Below are 18,385 nucleotides of genomic sequence, written 5' to 3'. Positions count from 1 at the left end.
TTAAAGCTCACAGGCCCAGAACTGAGATGAATCGAATAAAGGTCAGAAATAACTCGTCGTCTGTATTTGGACTAACATCGTTGGGGTCGAGTTTGAATGACAATCTCATGAACCCATACACACAGTGCTGATGGAGTCTAATGGACATGAATACATATAACAAATATATGTTTACATTTCATTTCTGCCATTTAGCAGACACCCTTATCCAGAGTGACTTACAATATATTTAAATTTATACAACTGAGCAACTGAGGGTTAGGGGCCTTACTCAGGGGCCCAGCAGTGGCAGCTTGGAAGTCCAACACTTTAACCACTAAGCTACCACATGGCTATGTTTAGTGGCTGATGACACACATATTTTGACAAATCTTTCTATGGAAATCAGGTCCTTTCGAGACTCCTGGTGTGATCAGTGATGACTCAGATCAGCCCCTGTTCACTTTTACAGTGGTTCAAGCCCCAGCACTGCCAAGCTGCCACTGTTGGCCCTATGAGCACGACCTTTAATCCTCTCTGCTCTATAGTGCTGCATGTATCACCCTGTGCCTTGTCTCCAACCTCCAAAGAATAATGTATATGTGACAAAATAAAAGGATTCTATAACAGGTGGATAAAAGAAATTCATTCCTTAAAACACGCACTTTCTTTTTTCCACCTTAAGGAAACTAGCTGTCACATATACAAGAACACACAAGTAAAACTATTTTGTACACTTTTTTTGTACATATACATACATACATACATACATATATATATATATATATGTGTGTGTGTGTGTGTGTGTGTGTGTGTGTGTGTTCTCTAGTCTTTAGAGTTTTAATTGTGACATTGTAGTTGTAGATGATAGTGACAGAATAGCATGAAGAAGAGAAAACGAATAAAACAAGAGCACTTAACTCTAAGAAACTAAACTCTAAAATGAAGTGGGAGACAATAAAGTGATGGAGGACTGGTGTAATGCTGTCGTGTTCATTTCAGTGTCATTCTGCAGGACCAAATGCTCCCAGTGCATAGCGAGTTCAGTGCTCGATACAACACAGGCATGAATACTGGCTTTGAAACTCGGTTTTCGAGATAATTTGTATGTCAAATCTGGACTACGAGTCAAATATGATCTCGAGGTTTTCTCTAAGCCAAGATCTAATTTACAGTGAACAATTAGACTGTTAGTATCGACAATAACATTAATATATATTGTCTATATGTATATATTGAAATGGGATTTTGTCTGCCATTAAAATAAAGCCGCCAAGTTCGATTACACTTTTGTGTTCCTTTGTTTTCTAATTATAGGACCAGTTTAACTGATTTCATAATGTTTAACTGCAATAACTATAACAGAGTGTTCAAAAGGTTTAGAAACACAGAAATGGTTTTATTCCAAACCACAAATGCTCCAAAAGTCTCCCATTAACAATTTGTGTACAGATATTAAACAGAATGAACAACTTGGACATTAAATGAGCTTTTATGCTTTCTCTGAGCCTTTAGAGAGTTGCTGAGTTGTAGATCAGAGTTGTACTCAGGAAGTCAATGCAGGAAGTCAATCAAACTTCACACACACACACACACACACACACACACACACACACACACACACACACACACACACACACACACACACACACACACACACACACACACACACACACACACACACACACACTTCATTAAATAGCCCCAAACACACTGTTCAGTGTAGATCAGTGTAGATTATGGCATTTTATGGCATAATATCAATTAAAAACAGTTTGAACAAAACTCACAAACTCTTCTGATTTTTGGTCACATCAAAATAATACAGTAGTTTGATCTGATCTTTTAGTTTGCAGTTGTATAGAGGTGAAAGCCAGGAGATCATTTCTGTTCTTTATTTATTTTTTAATACACTGTTGGTCAACGTGTTGCCTTAACTTACTAAGCTAAATGCAACAGCAAAAAACTTTTTCAGACTTTTTCAGACAGAGCGAGAGCGAGAGAGCGAGAGAGCGAGAGAGCGAGAGAGAGAGAAAGAGAGAGAGAGAGGGAGAGAGAGAAACAGACAGAGAGGGAGAGAGTGAGAGACAGAGAGAGAGACAGACAGACAGAGAGTAAGAGAGACAGACAGACAGAGAGTAAGAGAGAGACAGACAGACAGAGAGTAAGAGAGAGAGAGAGACAGACAGACAGAGAGTAAGAGAGAGAGAGAGACAGACAGACAGAGAGTAAGAGAGAGAGAGAGACAGACAGACAGAGAGAGTAAGAGAGAGAGAGAGAGAGAGAGAGAGAGAGAGAGAGAGAGAGAGAGCGAGAGCGAGAGACAGAGAGAGTTCTATAAACTTAGTTTATTCTGTGTGTGTGTATGCGCATGTGTGTCCGTGTGCGTGTGTGTGTGTGCGTGTGTGGCTTCATGCTGAGCTTGGTTCAATACACCCACAGGGCACGTATGCATGGCGCATACACATGTGCTCTTTCTCTCACCCACAGGCATTCATTCACAGGAGGCCCACATTCTTTCAGCAAGTTAATTTGCATCAGTCCACCTCAATCTCTCAAGTTTAACCCAGAGACCCCAAGGCCTTCCACATGGCAGTAGCTATTCACTGATCTGCAGACTCGGGTGAAGGGCACTCAAGGAACCATAGATTTGTGCCGAGAATAAAAAAAACAAAGGCACCTTATATTAAAAGTGTGACCTTGTATTAAAGTTTTTTTTGTTAACCTCTGTATGTGTTGTAAATGCTTTCATTTACATGCTTCCATGGTTTCAATAAAACACAGCTTTTGTCTGGCTATTTAGGTTAATCTCTAAACTCTTGAAGCTTTAGCCACTCAAACGTAGTCTTGCACCAAACCTCTTTACAACTCCTCTTCTGACTTTTCCCAGTTGTGGATAGTGCAGGAGTTCTTAAATCATACACCCTGTTCTACTGACAGCTTATGGTCAATGTCAAGCTGGAATGCAGTCTGTGGAATTTTGATCACACTATGTGGCCTTTTGGGTCACGGCTTCCTTCCACTACGCAAGACAGGGGTCGAAGGTGAGGCGAGAAAACAAGATGGATGATGAAATGCAAAAAAAAAAAAAAAAAGGTTTTATGTCTATAAGCTTTTTAAAGTAGCAATCAATCATTATTTTTTTCATTTCTCTAATCCACACACTTCATATCCGTCTTTAACTTTTCTTTATTTGTTAGCACATAAATATTGATAGAATTTTCTAATGCAACAATAAGCCTAAGTAGAACTAACCTCAATTAGATTTAAATCAGCGTACGCTTGTTATGTATACAGCACCAGCATATTTTCAAAAAAGAAAAAGGATCAGCAGTTCTGAGTGTCCAAGTTTATCAGCCTGACTCATCCTTGTGCCGTATGCGCATGCGCGCTGGCACACCCGTTGCACGCCGCAGGTGCTGATGCTGAGAAAGGAGAAGAGAAATCCTCTTTCTTTTCCTCTTCGTCTTCTCTAGCCATACAAATATCTTCTTTTGCTATATAAACGCGTTATTTAGACGTGCGCGGGATTCCTTAACGTCAGCCATACCACCAGTCTCTCTCTCTCTCTCTCTCTCTCTCTCTCTCTCTCTCTCTCTCTCTTTTGAGTGATGAGGGGGAGGGAAGCAGGATGGAAAAGGAGGGAAGGATCCAGTTTAAACTAGTTCTGTACAATGCGCTCACAATGCGCTCTTATTCACGAGGGCTCTTTTGAGACTTGTGGTCAGTAAATGGGCGTTAATACATCACCGATGTCACATATAATCGAATATCATGCATGTGATTATTAGTTTTATGAACAATACAATGTGGAGGTAATTCACATACGTGTGCCTTTGGATGTGGCGCATCGGACAAGTGACTCCATACTGGCCATGACATGTTTAACACTGTGCTATTGTGTCCATAGCTGTGTTCCCGGTGTAGAGGTACGGTAGTGTGTCTAATGCTTAAGGTGCAGAAAACACGAGGAGAGACGGGAACCCCGTGCTTAAGGACAGAAGGGCGGGTTTGGGTGCTGAACAAAAAATGGGAGGCACCGCAGTGCAGCAAAACTAAGCTGTCCCACACACACTGCTCTGTGCTCTGTCTCTCTCTATCTGTGTCTCTCGCTCCATATAGCTCTCTCTCTGTGTAACTCTCTCTCTCTCTCTTTTTTTCTGTCTCTCTCCATATCTGTCTCTCTCTGTGTCCCTGTCTCTCTCTGTGTATCTCTGTCTGTCTCTCTCTTTCTGTCACTCTCTGTCTCTCTCTCTCACTCTCTGTGTGTCTCTCTGTATGTGTATCTCTCTGTCTCTCTGTGTCTGCGTCTCTCTCTCTGTCTGTCTCTCTCCCTCACTCTCTCTCTCTGTCTGTGTATATATATATCTCCCTCACTCTCTCTCTCTCTCTGTGTATCTCTCTCTCTCTCTCCCTCACTCTCTCTCTGTCTGTGTATATATATATATCTCCCTCACTCTCTCTGTGTATCTCTCTCTCTCCCTCACTCTCTCTCTGTCTGTGTATATCTCTCTCTCTCTCTCCCTCACTCTCTCTCTGTCTGTGTATCTCTCTTTGTCTCTCTCTCTCTCTGTGTATTTCACACACATACAAACACATGCTGGATTTAAAACCCGAGCTGATTGCGTTTAAAGACACGTTTCAAACTGACGCCAATAAAACGCTAAGCGCATTTGTATATGATCATCCTGAAGAAGGTGGTGCATCCTGCGTTTACCCTCCCCCAAAACACACGCACCCACGCACGCACGCGCACACACACACACGGAAACACACACACGTGTGAAGTTTGTCCCGCATGCTCTGGCAGACATAAGATTTTTTCTTCTGCACACCCACCAGGACATGGACCCTTCGAGTGTGTTCCTCCTATAGGCGCCATGTGGCGGCGGGTTTGCACGCAGTCAGTGGTTGGATGAGGCCACGCCCACCACGGAACCTCAGCGCGCCGGCACAACTCGGTATAAAGAGCGCACGAGCTCCACCGGTATCTCTTCGGCCGTGAGACAGACCAGCGTTTGCTGCTGCATCACATTTCTATGATTTGTTTCCTTCACATCTAAAAACAGCGTCATCCATCATCAGTTCTTAATCCGTTTTTTTACTTCAGTTACCCCGACGCCACTTGCATGCATTGTTCGTCTCCAAAAATGGTTTGCGAGACTAAAATAGTTGCGGACGACCCCGACGCCATAGCTGGGAACCAAAAAGATTCTCTGATCGTTTCCTCTTCGCAGATGTGGACGTCGAATTCCGATGCGTTTGAGCGCAAAGACGCGAAACGGGAGCAGGTTTTAATCCGCGACTTTGCAGGCGGCGATGACGCAGAGGTGCGCCGCATCTTCACTGAGGGCATCATGGAGCGGATCCCCAACACGGCCTTCCGTGGCCTCAAACACCAACCACACACTCAGATCATGTACGCTGTGATCACAGGTAAGAGACCCAACACACAGTCGGGGGAAGATTTCAGCTTTAACACCACTAATGTGCAGAACATGCGCTTGTGTGTGAACGACGTCCGGCATCAGAACACAAAGAAGCCGGTAGAGGAGTAGAGTGATAGACACACACACACAGAGGGAGAGAGAGAGACACACACATATACAGAGTGAGACACACACACATACACAGAGGGAGAGAGTACAGATATACAGAGTGAGAGACTCAAACACACACACACAGAGAGAGAGGGAGAGAGAGACACACACACATATACAGAGTGAGACACACACACACACACAGAGGGAGAGAGTACAGATATACAGAGTGAGAGACTCAAACACACACACACACACACACACACACAGAGAGGGAGAGAGAAATAGACACACAGAGAGAGAGAGAGAGAGAGAGAGAGAGGGAGAGACAGGGAGAGAGAGAGGGAGAGAGAGACATACACACAGACACACAGAGGGAGAGAGAGAGAGGGAGAGAGAGAGAGACATACAGACACACAGAGGGAGAGAGAGACGTACACACAGAGGGAGAGCGAGGGAGAGAGAGACACACACAGAAGGAGGGAGAGTGGGAGAGAGAAATAGACACACACACAGAGGGAGAGAGAGTGGGAGAGAGAGACACACACACACAAAAACAGAAAGAGGGAGAGAGACAGACAGAGAGACACACACACACACACACACTCTCACACACACATACACACACACACTCACACAGAGAGAGAGAGAGAGAGAGAATGAATGAATGTCGCTGCTGCAGCAGAAGAACATATAGTTACAGCGTAGGCGATCACATTCTCCTCATTGTCGTTATAATTATTTACATATCTCATAATTCACTTAAAGGTTGTTGTTTTTCATTGAATAGAGAAATAAAATCAAGCGTGGCTCTAATTTAGCCTACATGCCTTATTTATATAGGGTAAACTGTGTTTCTGTTAGATTCCCCCATCTCTCTCTCTCTCTCTCTCTCTCTCTCTCTCTCTCTCTCTCTCAGAGAAAAGAGAATGTGTTCCCCAGCAAGCTTTCTAAATGGGTTATCCCTGGTATACTCCATGTAACCAGCATGGTAGATCTCATAGCTTTAGGACTATCTGCACCATTCCTTAAGAGTTATACACCACTGGTACCTTTAGTATGTGCCTTTTATTTAACTTGGTACATTCGGTGTAAAAGTAATTACATTGACAGGGAAAGTACCATTTTTCTGAGAGTGTAAGTTACCCGTAAAGTATTACGAGTGGCACCAGAAACTATGTCTGTAAACAGGTATAGCATCACAAAAAAAACACACGTCAACCGTCTCATACAGCTTTACTAAAGACGTGTCCACACAGCACAGCACAGCACAGCTCAGTACCGTACCCTCTTGTATTGTCACTGTTGAGTAAAGCAGCATGTGGGTTTGGGTTGTAGTTGTGTAGCATTGCATGCCTTGTGTTCTTTTGAGTGCGCCCTCTAGTGTTTAATCCGTACACAAATACAGCTGCACTAACACAAGTTCAGATGTTCCACCCATGGAAATCACATCAGTACTGTTGGTATAGCATTAAGCCCCTAACTGTTTCAGCTCTGCAGCCAGGACAACTGTTTTTAATGCTGATAAAAAAAAAATGTGGACTCCATGTGGTTTCCTGTTGTGTCTTTTTTTGTGTGTGTCTCTCTCCTCTTCCAAAAATCAAACTTTCTGGTTCTCTTTTCTGACAGGTGACGTTTATTTTTCTTCCATTTCTCCATAGTAATGTGCTTTGTTATGACCAAGTCGCTCATGCTGATATGCTGCACACCTTTCATTCTAATGGGAGCACGCTATTACTATAGCAGAAAAGTCATCCTCAACTACTTGGACTGCGCACTCCACACAGATATGGCTGATATAGAGGCGTACTACATGAAGCCCACAGGTAAGGGGAAACACTCAGCCATGAAAACAAGTCATTGTGTGAGTGTTTAATGATATATATTTGTGTCTAACAGAATAATTAGACTTTTAATCATCACACAAACAATGTACTGACTTCCAATCAAATCAAAAATAACCCAAGCAAAAAAAAAGTGCAATCCAAAATCAAAGCGAATCAAATCCATAGTAGCTGAAAAAATAAATAAATAAAAAAATATTTACTATCACTATGGTAAAGAGGATGTGGTATAAACCGGCATTTCTTTTTCTTTCTGATTTTGTTGTTTGGTTATTTTTTTTGGTTGTGTCTAAATGTGACATTTTATAATGAATTTAGTTGTTTTTTTTTTACTCAACATATAACCCGTTTTAAGCCACCAGACCCATAAGCAGGCAGTTATTGAATGCAAATGAATGAGAATTATGCTGTAAATGCATCATTCACTTTCTTGTATATCTGACTGTTTGCCTGCATGAAAGCTCAGACCGTCCACAGCATGACATTTTAGTTGTCCTATTTATCCCATGTGACACCTGTAGAAAGAACCGAGTCTGTCTTGTTTACATTTGCACCATTATTTTCCAGTATGATGAAGTATAAATGATACACAAGCAGTTACACTAGGACATCTTACTTCCAGTCCTTGTTGTTTTTACCACATAGTGCAGTGTTTCAGAGCTGTCTGTAAGTGCACAAATTAGGAAATCGATCAGGCCTCAACTCGGGGAAAATGTTTCAGCAGAGACGTGACACGTGCGTTCTTCTCTTTAGCAGTTCCGTGTGGGTTAATTGTCTGAAGTGCTGCTTGAATGCAGTGGACTTATTAAATATGCAGAAGCTCGGACCTGGCTCACTGCTCAGGCCTTTATTGATCGTGGGAGGGGTAAAAATGCTGAAGCACTGTTTACTGCTGCATAGCGGCAAGGCACGACAGGACCGGGTCCTGCTACACGTATCTGAATACCAGATACCCAAATAGCTGTGTTTATATACAAATAATTATAAATCAGTGACTATCGTTTCAGGTTAAATGTTCTGACCGATGAAATTACGTTATCATGATCATTAAATATGGCAGTAAATTCTGACTGGAATCGGATTGTTGTACAGTCTGTGCCTCAGAATCAGAATCAGGGTCAGGATCAGAGTCAGAATCAAGTTTACTGGCCAAGTGTGTTGAACTTGGTTCCAGGTGTTTGTGACTCTCAAAAGTACAGACATAAATAACACTATACTATACATTTAGCTTGGACTGTACAAGACAAGACAATACAGACTATACAAGACAGCACAGACGATGTGAGACAATATAGACAGTATGAGTATTAAATATGAATACAGAATATATGACCGATCAGTTATGTACATAAAATGGAGAGTGCACGTTAGTGCTAATAACAGTAATGTGTAATACTATGCTTTTGTTCAATATACAGCAGCAGCAGTAGTGTGTGTAACATATGCAGATGATGTAATGACTGACAGTCCTGATAATGCAGTACTTATAGATATTAAGCAGGGAATATAATTATGGTGGGTTGTTAATCAGGGTGATAAGGTACCTGGGGAAAGAAACTGTTCCTGTGTCGGGTATTTTTTTGGTAAACAAAGCTCTGTAGCACCTACCAGAAGGGAGGAGATGGAAGAGTTTGTGTCCAGGTGTGAAGGGTCAGTAGTGATATTTTACTGCCCAGTTTCTGGCTCTTGTATCGTACGAGTCCTTGGGGGGTTGGCAAAGGGGCACCAATTATTTTTTCTGCTGTTTTTACTGCGCGTTGAAGTCTGTTCCTGTCCCTCCTTTGAAAGTCACCCAGTAGATGAAATGGTGTCGATCATCTTCCCTTGTGTTACAGTGATAATTACTAATAACTTAACAGGGAAAGTAGACACTACGGCTCACTAAGCTTATGCAGCGAATCACTGGAGGCTGAGTCAGATCGAGGAACCCGTAACATAAATCATCCAGTCCCTGCACAGTCTCTCCAATCAATACTGTAATCTTATCAGCGCCGTTTGTATGTGGACGAAGGAAATAACCTGTAAGTGTCCGTATATTCATAACAAAAGAAGATGTGGTGCACGTATTAGGGTTGCTTATACAGATCAGCAGGGCTTCTTTAAAGAAGTCGTTTTTTTTTTTTTCTTCTTCCCGGTGCTTTTCTATTTCAGTATGTCTACTAGTGGGAGAGTGATCACTCAAACAATACATCCCCTGCTGGGGAAATCAGCACTCACAGCTCCAGCTCTAGTCTCACATATGGGCACATCAGTAGACTTCCTGCAGATGTCAACACTGAAATCTATAATGTCCATCCTTTTGTTCTCAGTGGTCTTTGTCGACCTGTACATGGAGTCAGCAGGCCTAGATTGTAAAATGCACAGCCTTAATGAGATTAAAATAAGATCGTTGAGATTGTTATCGAAGAAAAGCAGCACAGCTAAGTTAGTGTTTCTCTCCTCGTGTACCACCTGATCATTCTCCTCGGAATATCAGCTCGGTGCAGGTTTCCTATTTTAGCACAGATATAAGGAGGGAAAGAATCGAGCGTTGGGTCAGGAGATGGGGGAAGGACTAGAGTCGAAACTGTGAAATGGTTTTGAATACTAGCAGCATGCAGACAAAGAGATCTCCCAGGGGAACTTCTCTCCCCGACTGTCTCCATCTCTCTTTGTTAATGTGGAAGCTTCAGCCTCTCCATCTCTCTTCTAAGCTGCGGTGCACGAATAACTGAATTATCTGTCAAGCTCAGAGAGGGAGAGAAAGAAGGGGAGGGGGGAGCTTTAATGTCGAAGCTTTCTATTTCTTTTCAATTCTCTTTGATTAGCTTTACAGAGAGCTAATCTGTTGGTTCATGAGGCAGGAAGAATAATGCTGTCCACATAATAGAAGCATAATGGAAGAGCGTTTAAGAACAAAGTGTTAGTCTATTTAATATAATAGAGTAATAACTATAGGAATGTAAATGAAAATCGAGTTCATGTCAGGAATAATGATAGATGTTAATCACATACACCAGCCACGTCATCCCCCATGACGGGTTTTTAATATGTTTGTAACAAACGGTGAAGCCGTTCTCGTATCCGCATAGAAACCGAAGTTGTCTGTGGCAGCAATGAGCATATTGGAGCTCTCAAATCTGCGGTTCTGTAGAAGTCGGCTTAAATCAATCCCTCAGACAAGACACAAAAGCACCAAAGTTGGCTTCAGCTATGGATTGTAGTTGAACCTGCGATTAGAGTTAAAGACTGAATGAACCTGTAGATTTGTATCTATCCAATCTGTGTTGTGTTTCGGGCTTAAAGCTAAAACAAACGAGTAATAAAAAATATAGTAATAAAGTCGAGTAAATATACAGTATCTGTTCTTATTACTCAGTAGTAAGCTAAAACACCCTTATGCTTTAATATATCTTCCTGACAGGTCATGACCTAAAGAGTTAGTGAAGTAGGCCTTTGATTTACTGACACACACATCCAAGGGAACATAGTGTTTAAGAGATTGGGGTTAAATTCACGCCACAAAAAAGACAGCTCTCCGTCTTATAACAAGCATAATCTGTGGTTATAGTTTACAGATTGGCCTGACAAATAAATAGAGCTGTGTAGGAGATGACGTGTCATGACGTATTTTTTATAACGGGAAAAAATGAGTGCAATAAGAGCTACAGTGCACACGTATGAATACTTTCGAGGTTGTAATGATTGGACTCATCACTTACACACCTACTTACACTGGAAGTGTGTGTGCATGTGTGTGTGTGATGAGAGAGAGATAACTCATGAGGGAGGAGCAGATTATTTGTGTAATAGCCCGGACAAAAATAAACCATTGTTACGTTACAAGTTAAAGTAGATCTGTTTGAGTTTGTGTTGTAGTGCAGGTGTGTTTTTGCTTAAACACTATGCCACACTGCTGTATGTAGCAGGCCATATGTACATGTGGGTGTTTGGTTTGACAGTGTGAAAGCGCTGACTAGCCCTTCTGGAGCCAACGTGACAGACTGATCCATACTAACACACACTCTGCTCCCTGATGGCCCACCCACATGGGGAGGGGCCTGAAAGACTGCAGAGATGCAGCATGTTGCAGTATGCGCAGTGTACATTATAATACAGCGATATAAGCACCACCACACTGATTAGAGATAATAGTTAATGCCATAGTTAAGATTAGTAAAGACAAGACATAAAGGGCCTTTAATGGTTAAATATATATGTGTGTATATTTATTTTTAGTTATGTTTGTTATAAGGTTTAGCTTTAAGCCAAAAATACAACACAGTTTGGATAAATGCAAATCTCCTACTATATATATATTAGTATTTGTTTAGCTTTAAGCCAAAAACACAACACAGCATTTATCCAAACTGTTGTGTTTTTAGCTTAAAGATAAAACAAACGAGTAATAAAAAATAACAAGCTAAAACACCTGTATGCTTTAATACATATATATATATATATATATATATATATATATATATATATATATATATATATATATATATATATATATATATATATATATATAGAAAGATGTACATGAAATATTTTTTACCACATAGCTAATAAGCCCTGCACCTGCACACACACACACACACACACACACACACACACACACACACACACACACACACACACACACACACACACACACACACACACACCAGATGCGTGGTATCAGTTTCACACTAACGCTCACACTTTTCACTCATGTTCCAGTAAGATCTATACTTTATTAGTGATGTTCCAGTCCATCTTAACTCCATCTATTCTGCATTACAACATCTGCTTTGAGCACCAGCGGGTCCTGAGTAAATTCACTCATGTTAGCATGCTCCTCATAGATATGATTCTCCTGGCACGGATTCGTACAAAACAGATGGCGGCGCTGCTTTAACCCTGACACACAACCCCAAACTCTGCACAGTCCCCTTTATCACTGAGGTGACAGGCATGTTCAGCACCTCCCGTCTGGTTCAATCCCTGCGCTCTGATATCTGTCGCCGGACACAGACATAATAGAAACAGCTGGGTCTCCGAGCATGTGCACGTGTAGCCTCCACTAATATAGTCCCCAGGGACAGCAGCGCTCTCATTACACACAGAATGTAGTGTGATCTCATTAAAAAAAGACAGATTACTGACCGATTTATATGACTTGTTATTTCCTCTAATGCTGGAGTAGAAGCTCATGCATCAGGTCTTGTATAGAGATTTACAAGATTAGCGTAAGTTGTTGATAGCTTGATGGTGAAGACTTTTTTTCTTTACGCACTCCATGGTCCTGTAATTATATCAGAGAGATACAAACCCCAAAACATTATAGCTTATGTGCTTATAGCAAAGCTTATGTAAGCCTGAACCCTTAGGCACCAGAATCCTGTTATCGTTGTGTTAAATGTGTGCGTTTCCTTAACAGCCGAAGACGAAACAGTTAAATAATAAAATAATGATGCCTAAAGGGAAAAAGCCATGACTGGTCTCTCTGTCTTAAAGTTTAAAATAGATTTCTGTGCTTTAAACAGTCACAACTACGTATATAACATTCATTTAAAAGACATACAGTACAAAGCTGAGATCTTCAGCTGTAATAAAAGGCTAAATTTAGTCTGGAGTAGGTTTACTGTACCTGGGAAGGTGGAGTAATGTGTGATGTCATTTTACTGGAGAATCTTTGGGATCTTTACTGGTTCTGTTCAAACTTGTAAAAAAAATTGTTTTGTGTCAGGAAAAATCACGCTGGGTGAAGTGACCAGTAGAAACAAGCCCTTACACACACACACACACACACACACACAGACACACACAGACACGCACACAGACACACACAGACACACAAAACCATTTCCTCCCAATTCAGAGCAAAGGCAAACATTAGCCAGGTTTAAAGTGCATAACAGTAAATTTATAATCAATGTTTAAAAGGACTTGCTAGAGAATTCATGCCTCTGGGTTTTTTTTACATAAACAATAAATAAGCACAGGTAATAATGTGATAATGATCTACCTGGAAGGCCACAAGCCATACAAGAAGTGCTGATAATGAAGGTCAAAACAATCAGTTTGTATTCAAATGAGCTGGATGTAGTACACATGGGATATTTAGTGTGAAGATACTCAGGTTTGTGTTTTTACAGACAATTCTTATCCTTTATGAACCAAACATATCTGTTGCAGATGTTTTCCACCTACGTTACATAGAAGACATTAAATTAGCCATGTCTGGAACTTGTATCCTGTCTGAGTAATATGTAACGTAACTTGAATTATAATACGTGAATTATCCTCTGACAGGGTTACTGAATTTCTTTATAGTGCAACAGCCTTGTGCCCTTTCACTTATAGAAACCGGTGTGTGTTTGGAACTCAGGTCCTGCTGTAGAGTTCAGGGAGGCTTATTTATTTGTGTAATTCAGTAAAATGTGTCTGCATTTGCTGCATTTGACCGCAAAGGTATATTCTTGTAGTGAGAATCGCATGTCTAGCACACATTGAGGTCTTGTGGTGGTGTTTCTGCAGGTTCTTGCTTCTGGGTGGCGGTGCTGGACGGTCAGGTGGTGGGCATTGTTGCGGCACAGGGACGAGAAGAAGACAACACGGTAGAACTGCGACGCATGTCTGTGGACTCTCGTTTCCGTGGGAAGGGCATCGCCAAGGCGCTGGGACGACGCGTCCTAGAGTTTGCTATGCTTAACAACTACTCGGCTGTGGTTCTGGGGACGACAGCCGTCAAGATGGCCGCCCACAAGCTCTACGAATCATTGGGGTTTCAAAAGGTGGGCGAGACTGAGAACTACACTCTGCCCGGAATGAGCTGCTCATTGATGGAAAGGCTCTTCTTCCAGATCCGCTACAGCCGCTACCGGCTACAGCTCCACGAGGAGTGAGAGTGTGAGAGAATGAACGAAAGCGTGAGCGAACGAGTGGATGTAAGAAAGCGTGTGAGAGTATGAACACCGACCACAAACCTTAAATCACCTAAACCCAGTCCACCTCTAAAACTTTATTATTTTTTTTTTTCTAAATCACAAATGTTATTTTTACCACTATTTCTATTAATATCGTAATGTTTTTCTTTTCTTTCTTTCTTTTTTTTTTTTTTTTACATTTTACGTTAATCATTTCTATCATATTTTTACCAGTACTTATGGAACCGCCCACTTAGTTCATATATGCTAATATATAAAAAAAGTAAGGATAAATCCCTCACATCTTAACAAGAGTAAAATGCCACACAACACAGACAATAGGTCGGTCTGTCAGACTCTCTTTAAAATCTGTTGTAAGGGCTGATCTGATCGCTAGCACTGACTTTTCTCAAAGATTGCAGAATAAACAGAGGGGTGTACAGGGGAAAGGAGAACGGATACAGTTACAATTCTCTTTCCAACGTCACACTTCTCTGTTAAACGTACACAAACGCAGGTACAAGACGGAAAAGCTGGTGACTCTAGCAGTCAAACAAACTATATTGACTAAAGCACAGCAAGTTTTTCTATGTCTTAAGAACAAGAAGAGAACTAAACAGTGAAGTTAGCACCAAGTGAAGGAAATCCTAGTTATTCCTGCACACAGTTTAACTGGGAGTGAAGTCAAAAGTGGAGATTTTACTGTAAGGGAGGAATCCTACTATACATATACAGTATATATAGTAACTGATGTTTTGCCTCTAACTCTTCTTTTTTTTGTTTGTTTGTTTTTTTAATCACAGGTCAGTCTCTCAATCTTTCCTTTTGTTTTGCTGGAACGGATCAGATATTGCACAGATTGTATTGCTGTATAAGATCTATATTGTATTATGTCTAAATATGACATGTCTTAATGTGATATAATACCTACTTATTTAAACTGGAATTAATTGGACCTAGATGAACAAGGTATTCATTTGCAGTCAGTGAAATGTGATTTGACGTTAACACACACAACTACAAAAAAAGGTACCTTCATTCCAAATTGAGCATCTCTATTGAAATATCGGCAAGTTTAAACAAAGCAAATCGATACGATCGCAGTATTATTAACTGTAATATGCGGCTGTTATCGGTGCGTTTGGTGAAGCTTGGCTGGTCAAACATAAATCTGAGCACAAATTTGGATTTGACAAGATGACTGCATAAATATATACGATATATATATATTTAAGCCTTTATGTTTTACATATATTTGGAATATGTAAATGTGAAACATTTGAATACATATCTATGACAGATATAACTGAAAATCTCTCACCATATCAATTCTCCTATGAAAGTACCAGCAGTGGGAGAGATACAAGCCACAACGAGCCTCATTTGTGAAATATTCTTGTAAAAAGATAAAAAAAAAAAACAACTTTAAAAAAAAACAAAAAACAAACCTAAATGTGATTTAAACTAAGTAACGTAGTGCGAAAAAAACAAACAAACAAACAAACCCTTGATCCTTGCCAATTTTCCTTGACTTGACTTTTACCCATCCATGAAACTGACTGCAGCCCTGGGCCAGACCCAACACCCTAACCCCACTCATCTGTTCCCACCCCATCTCTGCATGCGCCACTGAGCCTTGTTGCGCTGCTTCTATCTCCATTCGAGCTTGTACGACTCCTAAAACCCCCTCTGTGATGTTATAGTAGCAGCATGAAAGATGGCGGTTTGAAAAGGAAAACATTAAGCGTACGTATGACGTAAGAGACGCACTTACCGACTCTCTGCTTCGATGACATCACAGCTGCCAAAAGTAGAATGCAAAAGCAATGCAAATATGTGGCATGCCTCTGTACCTGGTTCGTACGTACGGTGCCTGCCCTGGAAATGATGTAACTCTGTTTAAAAATATGTAGAACAAGCTTCTTTTTTAGCTGAACATATAACGATGTGTGTCTTTGTTAAAAGAAACTACTGTTTTGCATGAAACATGACTGAATGGAGAATGTTCAAGAAAACACGATCTATCGATTTGATGTCTTAACAGTGGACTTCTATTTTTATTTATTTATATATTTTGATTTGTTAATATTTGTTTAATGTAAACATTTTAAAAATTTGTTTCAACCTTTTACTACAGGGGTGACGGATATCCGGTTTACTGTAAGAAGCCCAAAAAAACACCCAGCTAAATGCAGCATTACATATTGTATTACAAGACATTAAAAGAGCTTCTCACTGTAAACACCAGGACAACTCACTCGATGAAATCAGGCGAGCTCAAACCTAGAAATCACCGATCGATGCAAACGGAACGGCAGAGCAGTCTGACTCGTTCGAATGAAACCGTTTAAAAGTCACTCGTTAAAACAGGGCAGTATACATACCAGACGCATTAAACAATCGAGCCTTAATGCCATGATGAAAGGTTTTAACTCGCACAAGCTTGGGAAAAAAACGAAAGAAGAATTAGACTAGTGTGAAATACACAGATAGAACTGTTGTTTAAAAAACAACTTTCGAAAAATTCACATAAAGGAGCTACATGTGAAATGAACCAGAGTAATGAACACATCTACAGGCGTTGAAACGAAGCTTAACAAACGAGGGAATACGTGCAAAAATATGTTTGTTCAGTGTCACCTAATGTGACCTTAATGCAAGTCTGGTGATTGAACTACTGGGGAAAAAAAGTATTTAGAAACCCAGCTAATAAACATGATACGAATCTTGCGTGTAGCTCCTTTACTAGAATTGAACCTTATTCCCATAATCACCTACACACAGACAAACGTAGATGTTGATCCAAGTGCATATTTGCAGCACACGTGTCACTTTGTCTGTGAATGAACTGTTTTATTTTGTTCAGCGTGTCTCATAAGGCGATGTTGGCAGATGCGGATGACTGAATGTAAAAGGCAAGCTGTAATGTATAAACTAATAGACAGATCCAGAATATATGACACGGAACGCTGCTTTCCCGACGGGTCTAATCAGTCGGCCGTATAATGATGATGGCACGAGTTCAAACTATGAGAAATTCCAACCACATACTGTAACTAATGACTGCTTCATGTATAACATGGTGAAAAGTCCTTAAAGGTGTTACTGAGCTTTGCACGAGCAAGGAAAGTCTTGCACATGCAAAAGGATCGAGTCATTCTGCTTGATGTGTTTTTGGATGAGAATGTACGCATGCTGCTAAGATTCCAGGATTATGACACAATGACAGCTGTAACAGTTAAAAGGTTGAGAGGATGGATGGATGGATGGACGGACGGACGTATGAAAGCTCTCAGATGTGGAAAGCTTTTGAAAAGAATGCTTGGGGAATTCCTAGAGTTCATAATCTGTTATAATAAGAATCGCAGACGTCTGTTTCGAAATGGCTCAAAAAGGAATTCAGACTAATTGAATCAGTGAAACTTTTACGAGCAAACTTTTTTACCCCACACACCGAACACCCCCCCCCCCCTTTTTTTCAGCATTCAAGCGTGTCTTTTGTACATAAATATCCAATGTCTGGAAAATGACTGATAATGCAAAGCATCCAGAAGACCTGTGACCTGCATGAGAAGATGGCTGCTACAGGAATGTTCCATTTTTTAAAGGACAGGGGGGATTTACAGTGGAAGAAAGCTTTGCGTGCTCTACTTGAGGGAATTTTTGGTACAAGCTACGGCTGGATCCCCTTCCTACCTCCCCTATTTACTCTTCTGGTTAAAAGCACTCTCTTGATTGTGGCTGGAGGTGCCAAGAATGCAGAAGCACTTGTAACAAATTGTATTTTTATTTTTCTGAATTTTATTATTTGAGATTATATTTACTGATTTTGTTTTTTTATTGGTTTTTTTTTTTTGCTAATAGCAAGTATGTATCATATGCAAATGTAAGATAAATCAAAAATGTATTCATGTTAAACTTTTAATTTTTTTTCATAAGGCTGAATTTGCCAAAGGTGGTTTTTGCTGCATTGTATTTTGTTTTTCTGTGTTCTTAACACTTGGAAATCATTTGGAGGTCAAGCCCTTTGTGCCATCTAACCGAGCAATAAAATGCACATGTAGAAAGTAAAAAGTAAGGAATTCAAAAGTCTAAATGCTGCATTCGTTTTCTACCTAAATGCTGTATTGAT

The 18,385-nt window shown here is 40.6% G+C and overlaps 1 protein-coding gene across 1 annotated transcript in view; it reads left to right on the top strand.

Annotated features, from left to right (window-relative positions):
* The first annotated feature begins 4,735 nt into the window (after positions 1-4,735).
* Positions 4,736-18,385, top strand: part of nat8l (N-acetyltransferase 8-like) — a 14,920-nt gene continuing 1,270 nt past the window's right edge. The window contains exons 1-3 of the mRNA XM_027178287.2: positions 4,736-5,415; positions 7,181-7,345; positions 13,865-18,385. The exon at positions 13,865-18,385 is cut by the window's right edge and continues 1,270 nt beyond it. Of these exons, the coding sequence (XP_027034088.1) occupies positions 5,109-5,415; positions 7,181-7,345; positions 13,865-14,232 (840 nt within the window). The 5' untranslated portion in view covers positions 4,736-5,108 and the 3' untranslated portion in view covers positions 14,233-18,385. The remainder of the gene's footprint in view (positions 5,416-7,180; positions 7,346-13,864) is intronic.

This window comes from Tachysurus fulvidraco, chromosome 1 (genome assembly GCF_022655615.1).
Source record: "Tachysurus fulvidraco isolate hzauxx_2018 chromosome 1, HZAU_PFXX_2.0, whole genome shotgun sequence".
Lineage (NCBI taxonomy): Eukaryota > Metazoa > Chordata > Actinopteri > Siluriformes > Bagridae > Tachysurus > Tachysurus fulvidraco.
The sequence above is the reverse complement of the archived record's forward strand: the minus strand, read 5'-3'. Positions and strand labels throughout refer to the sequence as shown.